This window comes from Aythya fuligula, chromosome 26, assembly GCF_009819795.1.
Source record: "Aythya fuligula isolate bAytFul2 chromosome 26, bAytFul2.pri, whole genome shotgun sequence".
Taxonomy (NCBI): Eukaryota; Metazoa; Chordata; class Aves; order Anseriformes; family Anatidae; genus Aythya; species Aythya fuligula.
The window spans coordinates 2815240-2829631 of NC_045584.1; the positions used below are offsets into that span (position 1 = coordinate 2815240).

General features: G+C 39.9%; 1 protein-coding gene across 3 annotated transcripts in view; it reads right to left on the reverse strand.

Annotated features, from left to right (window-relative positions):
- Window positions 1–3119: 3119 nt before the first annotated feature.
- Window positions 3120–14392, reverse strand: part of KDM4B (lysine demethylase 4B) — an 89215-nt gene continuing 77942 nt past the window's right edge. For all 3 annotated transcript variants that reach the window (XM_032203570.1, XM_032203569.1, XM_032203568.1), the window contains 5 exons: window positions 10004–10189; window positions 9711–9875; window positions 8828–8947; window positions 5718–5810; window positions 3120–3791 (listed from right to left, as the gene is read on the reverse strand). In XM_032203570.1, the coding sequence (XP_032059461.1) occupies window positions 3606–3791; window positions 5718–5810; window positions 8828–8947; window positions 9711–9875; window positions 10004–10189 (750 nt within the window). In that variant the 3' untranslated portion in view covers window positions 3120–3605. The remainder of the gene's footprint in view (window positions 3792–5717; window positions 5811–8827; window positions 8948–9710; window positions 9876–10003; window positions 10190–14392) is intronic.

The following is a 14392-nucleotide window of genomic DNA, read 5'->3' on the forward strand; positions in this document are numbered from 1 at the left end:
CCGGGCAGTTACTTAGAAGCATGTAGTGCTTCTTACCACATCTTTAAAATTATATTTGTTCATATTACAGCAATATAGCAGACCTTAAATTCAAAGGTAAGCTCGGTGCGGGTGTAAATTCCAATGGATTTATCAGCAGCTCCTTCCCACTAGTGATTCCTCAGATTATCTCAAGAAAAACTATTAAACCCCAAAGGACTGGAAGCTGCAGATTCCTTTTCTTTTACGTGTTCTGCAGCATTAGCCTCATACTGCAACAATTTGAGAGGAATTTGTAGAAAAGTATTAGGGCTTAGAGAGGGGAATGGAGGTGTTTAAAAGAAGGTTCAGGAAGATGCTATTTCAAGAGATTCAATGTCAGCACGACCTCCAAGGGCTAGAGAGAAAGGCTACTGGAAGGCTACGAGGCAGGCTCCCAGAAGGGATAGCAACCTGGTGATGTAAAAAATAAGGATTTTAGAATCACCTCTGGCTATTTAGCAACTGCTGTTCTTATGAGAAATCCAGCTAAAGCGAAACCTGGGCCTTGGACCAAAAATACATTGCAAGCTTGGTTCTTAATTTTGGGAAGGGGGTGCGAAAGCTCTTCTGCGTGATTAGCAGAGCGGAAGGAAAAGACCATGTTCCTGTTTATGAGTCTTGGCTTCTCTTGCTCAGGTAATCAGTCATCGTTACAAACCAGATCTCTGGGAGCTTTCTTCTCCTGCAGCACAAAAGCCTTTAATCTTAGAAATGAAGAGACTTCAACCCCCCAAAAATTGTAATTCTGAAGTGCTCAACAGCCTTTAATTCATTATGAACCTAGAGGCAGCGGGAAAAAAAAATAAGTAGGCAAAAAATACATCACATCCTTAATCTAGGGAAAAAAATCAGTATTTTTATAGCACATAATCAGACACTTACAAATATATTTCACTGGAGGAAGGGGAGGGTAGGAATGTGCATTTCCTATTTCCTTTTCAATAGTCTGATGCACAGAGGCCATCAATATGGTCATTAGAGATAATCTGCACAAGTCATTCCTAAACCAAAAAGAGGGATTTAAAAAGAAACAAAAAAAAAAAAAAGGAGAACCCCTGCAACAAGGAAGGGCATTCTACAGTTCCAGGTTCACGTTTAAACATAACTCATCATCTGAATATGGGGGGAGGAAACACACTTTGTTTTGTACAATATAAATAGTATTTTTTAAAAGATACTACATATGAATACAGTAACGGTGCTATTTCAGTCAGGACTTGAACATGCAGAGGAAATTCCTCGTCGCTCACAACCACTCATCCCCATCCCACCCTTCCCCTCCCCCTTCAAAAAAAAAAAATCCTCTGCTGTTAAAATTCTCTTTCAACTGTTTTAAATATTTCTCTGTGGCCTGGCAACATTCTTTTTCTTTTATACAAGCAAGCTTTCTGCTAAATTATGTTTTAACCGACAGGAGACAGCTATGTAGGAGTAACAACTGAGGCTTTTAAGAACCTTGCCAATTTTTAAAACTTTTATTAGTCTCAGCTTGATTTTATTCTTGGAGACATCCATTGAAAACGTCAATATCTCAGAAATAAAAAAACCCTGTTTCAAACTTCTTACAAACACGCACGCGTGCACACGCGCCGACACACACACAGAGAAAATAACCCGTAGCAGAGGCAGGAAGAAATAAAGGGAACTCCAATTCTCTCCAGGGAGAACAAAACCCCCCAAAAAATAAAATAAAAAATAAAAAAGTTGCTTTATTCTATCTCCACTCTTTCACTAGGACAGTTTAATACCCATCGAGTCTTTTAAGATGCTAATCTACCATCTGCTAGCCCACAAATCCTTCCCACTTATTCCCTTCAAGATCCAGCTATAGCCTTGCTCAAAAACCTCTCCACAGAACAACGACCACCTTGCTAATGGGACTTTAAAAAAAAAAAAAAAGAATATTGTCTCTGTCTGTCCAGTAATTTCAGGGAATTAAGTGGAAAAGATTGCTGTGCAGCGTTCCAGATAGCTCTACTGTCTCACCGTGGTCTCTGCCAGGCCAGGCCATCTGGGCAAGTGGCGTGGTGCCCCCCTGCCCCCCTCACCCAGACTTTCTGGAGGCCACGTCCCCTTCCCAGCTCTGCACTAGGGCTGCAGTTCTCTTTCTGCAGTTCTCCTTCCTTCTACGGAGGTCCTCCAAGGAGAGTGGAAGACTTTCCAGTGACTTCAGTAGGGTTTAGGAGCAGGCTCTTTAGAAAACACTGTTCCATAACAGCTCTTGGACCGGAGGTGATTTTCAAGTGTTCAGGTGGGAGCTGCCCACTCAGTACTTGAGGATTTGTTTTTGCCTTTAATGCTCGTTCAATTCTCAGCGAACTGAGTCCAATCAAAAGAAGGGCTTGAGTTCCTCTTCCCAAGAGTATCTCAAAGGCTCAGTCTTTACTTAAGTAAAGGATGTCACAACAATCAAAGATGTTTGGGGAATTTCTTCTTTAATAGGATAAAAGAAAAACATACAAACACCTCCCAGGCTTCTGTCATGGAATGATTCTCACAACTGTAAGGAGCACAACTCAAAAAAATGGAGACAAAGAAAGAAAAGGTTCCTATGGGAGACATGCCTACCAGAGAGCTAGAACAATCCCTTTATGCTCTAGTCTGCAGTGGGGAAGGGGATGGCTCGTAAAGGAACTAACACAAGAAGCAGCAACAGAACACTTGCCAAAACTGAGTGGCGTATTGTAACTGAAAGCCATGCTGATTTTTTTTTTATTTTTTTTTTTCTTAAAGTAGAAAGCAACTTAGATGGCAAAAATGGGGAAGGAAGATGACAAGAATGACCAGAACCTGGTCATTGTTTCACTAAGTCCCTTCCTGGTGACATGGCAGAAATGCACACATCTATCACATGTCTTTAAGAGAATTAACTGTAAGAAACATCCCAGCTATGAAACATTTCTTTCCCCATCTTCCCCAGATTACAAAGAAGATAGTGTTTCTTTACAAAAAAGAACCCAGAACTCTCCAGGACATCTGCGCTTGCTTTCTCTCTCCCCACTGTAATATTAGTCACATTTCATTTGGGGGTGAGAGGGGAGGATTTTATTTTCAGTTTTAAAGCCATAATCTAGAAAAATGTTTTGTGGAAACTTCCATTTTCCTATTTTTGTTTGCTTTTTTTTTTTAATAATGCTTATTTATAGAAAACTTCACAAAGGTGACTTCTATGTACAGAAAACACAATTCCAAAGGCTGCTTCAGTAGTCAATGTAATAGCACCTTTAAAGACAAAAGAGTTTGATATATTTTAAAAAGTCATTTTATCAAATTTTAACCCTTTCCAAGCCTTATAGAAAGGAGCCAGTCACAAAGCTCTGTTAGTACAAACTCTTCCCGAGTCTCCATGTGAAATGCTGTCAGAAAGTTTTTCAAGCTCCTATCGGTCAGCAAGATCTGGCAAAGTAGAGGTAGCGTGCAGCCAGACAGAATTTTCTTGCAGTCTAAACCAGAAGAAGATGAAAGGAATTCACAGCAGACTATTGCACAACGCTGGTCTTCTATTCCACAGTTTTCTGTTTTTTGTTGTTTTCTTTTTCCTTGTGGGCTTGAAAAGGGTTAACTCTGGATTTAATTAATCCTGGTTAAAACATGTTGCTCTGAGTTCCAGGTTGGTACTGTGTCTGCAACAGGCTCTCCATAAAGGCCAAGTAATCTGGGTTTTGTCCATATTCTTCAGGATTTCTTGAATTCCCCAGCCGGGGGCGCTTGGCTGCTCTCACTTCATCTCCCGAAAATACATCTTCCTGAGGGGCCCCAGTGCTGAGGGACTGCAGAAGACACGAAAGTACAGTCATTAGAGGCACAGAAAGAAAACAGAGAGACGTGCACAAACTGTTGAGTTCACCTGCATAACAAGGCAGCAGGGACAACAAGTGAGCAAACAATTTGGTACAGAGAATTTCTGTACAAAAAGTGAAGTCCAAAACATGCAAAACACATGGCTGAAAGAAAAACTTCTGGGTTTCTAAAACCAAACTTGAAGAGAAGCCCTCAAGTTGCTTTCCTTCTGTATCAGAATATCTTTTACTTCAATTCCTGCCTCGCCAGTTCACTGTTTATTCCTATCCTCCTCTGTCTCTTCACGTTGTTCATTCGAAATTGGGGCTTCCCTGATGTCTTTTTTAAAAAAAAAAAAAAAAAAAAAAAAAAGACCAAGACCTAAAGAAAGCATTTGGGGTTAACATGACTGTACAAATGATTGCTTCTGCTCATCCACTTCTTACACTCTCAAAAGAGGTATGTGTCTTGGTAGAAATTATCATCTCCTATTGCTTTGTTCCTTTGTTCTGCTGTTCTACATTAAAGCACCATGAGCATCACTTCCACGGAGTATCATCTAATGCTCCTGGCAGCAGAAAGTACATGTGAAAAATTTTAGCTTTCAACCAGACTTGAAACTTTTAATTCACTTTCCAGCCTGCATTCCTTTCCCTGGAACTGATATAAAGTCTGATGGTTTCCACTGCAGAGAATATGTTACTTTCCAGATCTTGTATTGTAGAGTTCCAATAATTGTCTTTATTACTAGTCAAGCTTAAATAAACCAGAATATTGTGCACATCCTAAAAATCAATTCTAGGATGTTTCTTTATCCCCAAAAATCTTTCACAGATAACAAGGTGAATTACTGTTAGACTGTAAAATTTATGCCACGAGGTCATATTGTGATAAATGACCTCAAAGAAGATGGAGAAGCCATATAGAGATACATTACAGAAAGCATTTTACAGATGCTTTTTCTCAGTAAAAGCCTTTCATGCATAAGCAAACAAAGGTTTCCTCAAAACTGACATCAGATTTTCCACGTAATTGCCTGTTACTAGGCCATTTTTAACAATGTGCCTCTCATGTTTCTGCTGGTGGCCATGGATTTGCAGGTTCACAGAATCCCTGGTTCAACTTGGCAGAGAAGTTGCATGTACTCCTAAAGAATGGTTGGGCCATTCTCTTTTTGTCTCTCTTAAGAGACAGAAGCCCACGACCTTATCGCAAAGTAACTCTGTGGATCAATCCCAGTCATGCACTAGCTAACATGACATTTAGAATGAAGAGGAAAACTGTATATTCTCTACTGGCATGGAATCTGCTCTCGTTATTTGTTTAAATGAGATGACTTTAAAGATCAAAGCACCAGGTCTGAAAACATCTGGCTAGTCTGGAACCAAACAAGCTGTGAAATAAATCCCTCAGTTTCTAGGCTGAGTATTTCAGTTGCATGCAGTTAAAGGCACACTGATCTCTTACTTAAAGATCTGTAGGTAAAGACTATGTTCTACATCTCCTGTTTGGTAAGAAATGGGGGTTTGGTCCCATGTCACTAGTCAGTTCTCCAGGTTCCACTTAGGTGTGGGCCCATCCATGTGACTTATGAGGAAAGGCAGTATTCAGACAGAATGGCAGTCATAGAACTAAATTCATACACTAAGTGATGTAAAATGGTATGAACATAATCTTTTAACCAGAGAACACAGAAACCAGGTCCGAACATGTAAAATGGAAAATCATTTAAATGCTTCTCAAGCATTTACATTGAGAATTTCTCCTGCTCTGCTTATTTTGCAAAAGACCTGGGATTTTATGACCAGAGAAAGCGGAAGGTGTTTTCACTTAATGTCTAAACAATATGCTAAGAGATTGTGAATGTGTACTGCAAGCCACAGCCACTTTACCACCTCTCTTACTTTGTTACCTACCAGGCGAGACTTCACTCTCTTTGGAAGCTCTTCCTCCAAGGTATAAATATCACCACGCTTTACCATTAGCTGGGAACCATCTTCAAATTCAACCTGCAGAGTAGGCAGAAGATCAAATAAGAACATTTCACCTCTAGATTTACAGTACCTGAACAGTTCATTCCCAGATTACACCAAGCATAGGCCCTTCAGTCCCATGGGAATACCAAGGAAGCATCAGAAGCCAGCTTTGTCCCACTTCTGCCCTCCCTCCCAGTCAGAGCACTAGAGATTTCCACTGGTTTTTAAATTCTAATCCTGAAAAAAACAGCTTCTCACTTATAATAAAAGGCAGCCCTGTATTCAGGCCAATATGAAGATGAAGAATTTCTTTCATCTTAAACAAATAATTTTTTACACGTCATGAGGAAACAACCCCAGCTACTAAAACACATTTATATTTTAACAAGCAGAAATAATCAGCCAGGTACAAGGAATGGTGGTAAGTCCTCACGTCAAATCTTTTTCACTAAGCACTGATTACATCATGAATTATGCATCGGTTGTTACAGGAATGTTTATTCATGAAAACGTGCATATAAAAATGTTAAAACTATTAACAAATATTACGAGATTCTCGTTTCCTTTGCTTAAGACTTATTACTTTTCTGGATAATGCAGAAAGACACAACACGGTTAATAGGGGATGGCAGGTTCAGACTGGACACGTTCAGAGGCAAGCAATCATCTGTTCTCTGAACTCCTTCCGTGCTGCCCAGGTCTTACTACTCATCAGTTACTCCAGGCCTGCGATGCCTGCTGCGGTCCCTTAACCGAGCAGCATACATCAGCTGTAATAACTACGCAGGCAGGAGAACAGCCTTTGACAGATGAGCTCTGCTGAGCCCTACTGAGGTGGTTTAAGGTGCTACTAGTCCCATTTACTCTCCGGTTTTACAGATTACCGCCAGCATAGCGGAGTCAGAAGGGAAAACAAATGGACAAGTTTTAGAGCCGAGCCACAAGCAGGTCTGCCATTTCCACCCCCTGTGCTCGATCTCCTGCAGAAAGGTAGAACTGGCAATGCAGGGCAGCAGCATCACAAACCGTCACAAACAGTAAGGCTGGATTTTGTTTATTAAAGCTCCAAATTACTGATAAGGCTTGAGGCCTGTTCTGAACACACATTAGTTTACGTTAAAAGTCGTTTGGACTATTTTTTTATTTTTATTTATTTTAAATATACACAACTAATCTTAGCACACAAAGCACAGGCTTAGATATGGGAACTGGAAAGCGACTGCAAAATAAGGCAAGATGAAAATGCTGAAGCTAATCCATGCAGTCTTCCTACGAACACGCTTATTTCATAACAAAAACCCCATCTCTGTGTTGTTAAATATAATCCTATTAGACAATAGAGATGCACAGTAACTACTGAAAATAAGCATCTATATAAGGAACCAATGGTGAAAGCTATTCAGGCTATTTTCCCCATGGAGAAGAGCTCTACCTATAGGTAACTGCATGATCAGAAAAACCCAGACTCCTCATGCATATTTTTCTGTCATCTGTCACTATCAGTGGAATAGCCTATTTCAAATTTTTTTACCTTTGAGAAATTGATGACAATTTCCCATACTGTGATTAAGCTGAAAAGCATGCATAAAAATAGATCTTTATGGAACTACATATTGTACTTATTCATAACCAGGGTCACCTCAGATCACATCTTCTCTGAAGCATTTACTTTCCATTATGCACATGAAGAAGACCGTTAACTGACGAGGTGGACTATTGTGCTCTTTGCACACAGATATGAAACACTCTGTGTGCAGTAAGGATAGAAACCAGAACCCAATTTCAAACAAATGCAAGATTTGGGACTTCCTTTGCCTTTTACAATTGTCTAGGGGCATCAACCTCTTTAAAATAACAATTATATTCCAGCATGTATTTTTCAAAAGGATGTGCACAAAGCACACTTTTCTTTATAAATCACTATAATTTTCAGCTTCTTGGTAACATTTAAAACAGATTTAATCCAATGAACACACTGCATCTCATAAAACCTTCTGTGCTGAAATACTAATGCTGTGTTATCAGGTTAAATCTTCCTTTACTTCTAGAGCCTTCCAGAAACAAAAATCCTCTATGTACAAGACTAAAAGACAAAAAAAAAATGGCTGCTGTTTTTCTCTATTTAAAAACGGAGGTGGTGAGAGTGCATGAGACTATTATTCCCACATGCTGCTACTGCTCTGTAAAGTACCTTCCCATGGCCAGAGGTTTATTTCCCCCCTTGAAGTAGTCTCCTGACCCATAATTTCCCTTATTTTCCCTTGAATTGTCAAGGAAAGTTTTAATTATGTAAATACTGGCTCACGGGGAACTGTAGGTCATGAGCTCAGTTAGCACGAGCCATCAGATAGCCATCAGAGAGTAGTAGAAGCAGGTCACTTTTGACCTGAGTCAGATCTGCGCTGTTTTTCAGTATTCCACTAACGAATCTGAGACATCAGCCATTAAACTCTTTTCTCAAAATGGAGGTGAATGGCTTCTCCTCCATCTGCCCTCTGTTATGGGAAAGTTCCTGTGTAGAAGCTTCCTAATAGTCGTGAACACTCAGGGAACAATTGCTATGGGTCAAGGAGAAGGAACAGCTTCTAGAGACCAACGTGTCTTTAAGTGTTGCCTCTTCATCCAAATAAAGAGCAAAGACATTTACTTTCAAGAGGATAGCTACTGCATGCTAAGCAATCTTGTACTGACTTTAACAAGTCCTTTTGGTTTACTAATGCTTTTTTCATTCTCTTCAGCTGTAAAAAACTGCACAACTATAATCAAGAACTTGTGCATCTTTCCCACAATAAGAAAAATGGCAAATCTATTTTACATGTTAAGAGCAGTTTGATGTACGTCTAGCCATGCAGCCATATTCTGCCACAGAATACCTTTACCCCGATCCTATTTTAACACTACATTTCTCTTTAGACTACCAGCAGTATTAATTTCAGAAGGCAAATTCTCTCTTCAGGACCAGAGCAAACATTCAACATTAGTGGCCTATACAATAGGGGTAACAATCAGAGATGTTGATATGAAGTACATGGATACTCTTCCATGCTTACCTGATAAATCTGACTGATCTGGGCTGCAATAAACTTGGCCTTATAGACGATTCCATCTGTCCACTGCAGCTGAACCATCTCACCCTCTGGAGGGGGTCCCATTTGGATGCAGTCTCTGCTCTGAGGACAGACAGGCAAAGAGGTCAGAGAGCCAACAGAGACAAAACTCAACAAGTAGTTGAAGAGGTGTGTTAAAAAACACTGCTTGTGGAAGTTCCTATATAATGCTGTAATTATGCATAAGTTACTAGACTTGTGATTAATTGCAGTAATCTCAAACAAACCATTAAACACTGAAAGAACAGAAATAAGCACTTGCACCTCCTTCTGGTGACAGTACTCAGTTCTAGAAAATTTCTCGTTACAAATCCCAAAACATCAAATTGCCTATGCCACAAAAACCAAATGGGGTGACCTGCTCTGTTTCACATGGTGAATCAACAGCACAATCAGGAAGAGAACGCATGAGTTGACAAGTCAGGCTTTTCTATACATTCCCTCTATTAAGTGCATTTCCTATTTTGAACCAGAAGTGCTTGCAACCTGCTTCCCCCATGAATCACACTTGTCAGTTGAAAAAGGAGAGATTATTCAACCACAAAACAAATAGGATGCGACTTAAAACAAACACTGCGTTCTGTTAAGTTATAGCAATATCACATTTTTGTAAAGGAACAAAAAAAATGAAATGAGATAATGTCACAAACAGGAAGGATGGTAGTGAAGAACAGTATGAGCTTTTCTATGCAAGTAGCAACTTTACTTTTTTTTTTTTTTTTTTTAAACTATTTTGTTGTTCCACCCCACAGCGTACAGAAGGAATGCATACGTTTTACTTTGTACTCGTTTATAATGGTAATAGTCTCCATAGTGAGCTGCTTACAATAATGCTTTCTGGGTAAACGTTGTCACTGTATGAACCATCATCAAAGTTTACTTCATAGAAAGTCTGCGTTGTCGTGCCAATCACTTTACATCTATAGTAGAGTCCATTCCGGTTCTTTGTGATCACAGTCTGTCCAAGGGTAACTTCCCTTCGAAATGGAATCTGTGTTGAAGAGAAAAGGGAGAAATTGGCAGTCAGAAAAGCTGAGTTAAAAATACAGGTGCAGAGACACTGTCCTATAAAAACTGCAGAAATTAAAAAAAAGATTTAAAAACATCCAACAAACTTACATTCTGGTTAGCTGCTTTGTGTTTGAAGCAAGTGATGGACACGACGTAGGGCCAGTCATCCGGCTCCATGGGTACGCCAGCCGCGTGCGCACAGGTCACGTGGAAGGAAGTGGAGCAGTGCTCATAGGAGCACTGGATGCAGGCACCAGACACTTTCTTCATCCGCTTCCGACAGTACACGCATTTCTGAAACACAAGTTAGCATTATGCAGACAGTCCACAGCAGCTTTAACGCAACATACTGGCATCCTGGTAACAGACAGGGTCAAAAACTTCTTATTAGTGGCTACAGCACAGAAGCTACAGCCAAAAATGTTGATGTTTCATGCTATGACGTCAAATCTAACTCTGCCAGAATTGCCTGTCCAGCTCTATACACTTGCCTGGAGTCACCTGTAAGCCAAGTTAGTACCCGCTGTAGTTTCTTATCATTCCCACAACCACATCTACCAGTAATTCAGCCCTCCAGAACCATACTGGATGGTGAAGCAGAATAAAATGCAATGTGAGACTATGCTCACAGGAGGACTGTAAGAAAGGAGGACCTAACAGGCATGCACGTCAGTATTATTAAAGAACTGCTTATTAATACTCATCCTACTTAGATATATAAAATATACCTATCTTATTTCAAACTGCAGCTAGGCCATCGCAGACACTGCAGAAAAATAATGTTTAATTTTTGGAAAGAACAGAACAGAGGATAACTGTGTAATAGTTTGTCCTATTATGTTTAATGGAACATTTTTTCTATCAGATCTAATAGAATATCATTTCATGTACTGGAACAATGGTAGGGTTTTCTGTTGCCGTTTGTTTTTTTTTACATACAAACATACCAATTGTAAGTGTTTTATTACTATCCATGTCAGATTACTGGAGATAACTCAGAAGAAATTAAAACATTGTACCAAACATCAGAATTACAAAGGGAAAAAAACGTATGTAACCTTTTAGCTTTTCAAAATCATTTTCTGCAAAGCAGATCTGCTTATTAGACCTATCTAATTAGACAGCATTTAGAGGAGACAGGTAAGCGACTTAAGGCATGCGACTGCCTTAAAAAGAAATCTAAAAAAGATTGGAAGCAGGCATTAAGTGTCAGTGGGAAACAAGATAAATCTCCTCCTTAACAGCACCAAATTCTTGTTTAAAGCTTCTCAGAAATACATGAGATTAGATTTTGGTAATCCTAATCTAAAGAAATTTAAGTTGGACACTTGGAAATATTTCCAGGCAACTATTTGGAAACACCGTTATTAGGCTTTTAACATCTTAAGTCTAGAGGATCTGTCACTGATCGATGAAAGCTCCTTTACCTTAGCCGAGACTTCTTAGACAAGGCAAATCAAGGAAAATTTAATATCACACATGAGATGAACATGCATTTTACTTGTTAGAATGAATTGCACTACTTAAAACAGCTCGTATAAATAAAATCCTGAGAGATATTATATGCCTGTGAATCCAACTATACAGCCACGTAATTTATTTATTACAGAGAAATAATTTCCATACACAAGGAGGAACAGAGGAAAGCAATAATTTTTAGTGCCCATTTCCAGATGACTGTCTCCAAAGCACATTACTCTGGCTTGCTCCAAACACTGCCCCCCAAGTTTGATTGACGGCCTCCCTCCCAACCCATCCAGCCACCTTAATATAAATGTCCTATAAACATATTCTGATATTACGCATAACAGTCTTTCTCTCTGCAGTGTCTGATATTAAACAGGGCCTTTCTTTCCCTCTTTAAATCTCCACAGCTTCTCGTTTACCTCACTTCCATTAAAGCAGCGCTCCAAGTATGCAACATATCAGAACTCATGACCCCAATTGTAAGGTCCTTAAGAATTGCTACATCCCATGGGATCAGCATTGTAATGTGAGCTTCCTGAGGACACACAATAAGCCTGTGCAAACCCCAGAAGTACAAATTCACTCTGCTCCTAGATCTGGGCTAACTGAGAAGTGTATCCTCAAAAATGTTAAGAGTAATACCGCATATAAACAATCCCACGCACACAAAATAAGAATTGCCAAATTTCAACGTTGTATTTGTGTTATCGTAGTCCATGGGGCCTAGCTAAGAGCCCCACTGCGCTACAACCCATTGCCAAGGCAAATAAAAGACCACTCCTTCTCCAAAGACTATTTCTCTTTTCCTTCAAAGCAAAACATACAAAAGAAAGGCAGATACCTTCTTCCTTCTTTCTCTGCAAGCTAACCCCTCCCTGACTGGGACCTATCCCCCAAGTATATGAAATAAGTCACATTCACTTCCTGTGAATTAAATTAAGTCAGTACGTTTACACCGAAGATTAATTTGGCCTTTTTACTGAAACTAACAAAAGCCAGGAAATTCAAAGTCAGGGCCTTAGTGTTGCCAGAATGTGTTTTTTTCGTATTTAATAAGCTATGCCTTTATCGCGCTGTAAACCACGTTCAAAAGCCAGATAAGCACCCCAGCAAAGTGCACAGCAGGAACACGGCACTGAAAGCAAGTCAATAGCAATGAGATCTCATTATTAATCTGTCAATACCTAATTCTCTCGCCAGCAGGGACAACTGCTGATATGCAGTGTGCTCAATACTGCCTCTCACGGGAGTATTAACCCTGAAGTATCAGGAATCTGCCTTTATTGATGCAAACAGGTTTCTTCCAAGCCAGAAGGATTAGCATGCATCTAATGACACCCCGATGGTAGACAGATTCCTTACGGCAGGCAAAAGAGCTACAGAAGTGGAATCTTGAGAGCAAATATGATCACAGGATAAAGAAAAACGAGGGCTACAGTAAGACTGAAATGTAGAAGATGGTGAAAGGAGTGAAAATGTTGAAGATCTGGAAGTGTGGGAGATGTGATGAGCAGAAGCACCAGCGCTAGGTACTACAGTGAAGCAGCACATGCAAGATTGAAGACATTTCCTCGGGGAGAGGAGATGTGAGAAGGTCTAAAGCACAGGAGAAAAATCTTCAGAATAAATGCACACCGGAGAGTTGGGTCATAGCTGAGAGTAAGAAATGGGCTGTCTCCTGCTTGATGAACACCGCAATTCATTTACTCCACTGAGGAATGACAGCTAATTATTCCAAATTTCCGCGTCATAAATAATTTACGCACACAGGCCCATAATACACCATTAATCAGGAAGCATGCAAGCTGCATTCCTTGAATGATGCAATACCCACAAACGAACTCAGGAGTCTGGGATGAAAAAGGGAGGCCTGGTGTGGGCTTGAAGAACAGAAGATACTCTTTAAACAAGGCACTGCAATTCCTTGATGCATCAGCCCTACCACAGTAACTTAAAAAAATAAAATAAAACCAAAAAAATAATCACAGGTAATTCTTATCTATTCACTTCAACAACTCACAACCTTCGTATAATTTCTACTATCCTTTTCCATCTTTTTCAGCATGAAGGGCCACCTCTCAAATTTTATCTACCACTGCATCAACTCCACCAATGGCAAATCATCAGATCCACAACCTTTTAGTCCCCTTCACTTCCTCTTCCTAAATATATCTGCACATCTTCACCCCCGCAAAAAAAAAACAAAAAAAAACTGATATCCCCCCTCAGTATCCTCCCCTGACTCCCTTGTGTGCTCCACAAATTATCTGCAAAATCCTTACTATTAAGAAAACTCTCCCCAATGGCTCATGTTTCCCCACACATGCTCACCCCATTTAAATTTCCTCCGTACTCCACACACTACCCCAATGCTGCCTGTAGAAGCACCGCTGCCTTTCAAGTTTTAGCTCCAGATAGTTTATTCGCTTACTTTCCTGCGCCAAATGACACTCAACATCACGTTATATGTGGTGGCAACACCAACAAACTGTTTTCAACAGACATTGACAGTGCATGCATACATAGTGTAAAGGCACTTCTAAATATGACCAGCAGAACTGAATGAATTTTATAATTATTAATTAGCCTACAAGCCTACTAGACTCTGTGAGTTGAAGTGCTTCTTATCAAAATGCTCCACCTTCCCTCAGATATGAAGAAAGCACAAGGTGTAAATGGAATACAAAGCTGAAGAGATCAACAAAACTACGAAGCTTTAATTCAGGAACAGAAGACGTGTATGTAGCAGGTCTGCGTAGAGGCTTCGGATGGAATAGCCAATGTCGCAGAACAGATTGAAGCAACAAAGTTTTAGTTTAGCTTAGCCAGTACATTAATACTGCCCTGGCTCTATACAATTGTAAGGTAGCCACAGAAGAGTTAAAGAATTAAGTCATAATGTTTCCTTGTGAGGCTCCATTAAGCAATACAAGTAAGTCTTGTGTAAAAGGATTTTCAGTTCATCGTTACAAGTGCTGGTAATGAAGAGGATGCATGCTGGAAATGTCAGATGATCCATAAAGACCCAGT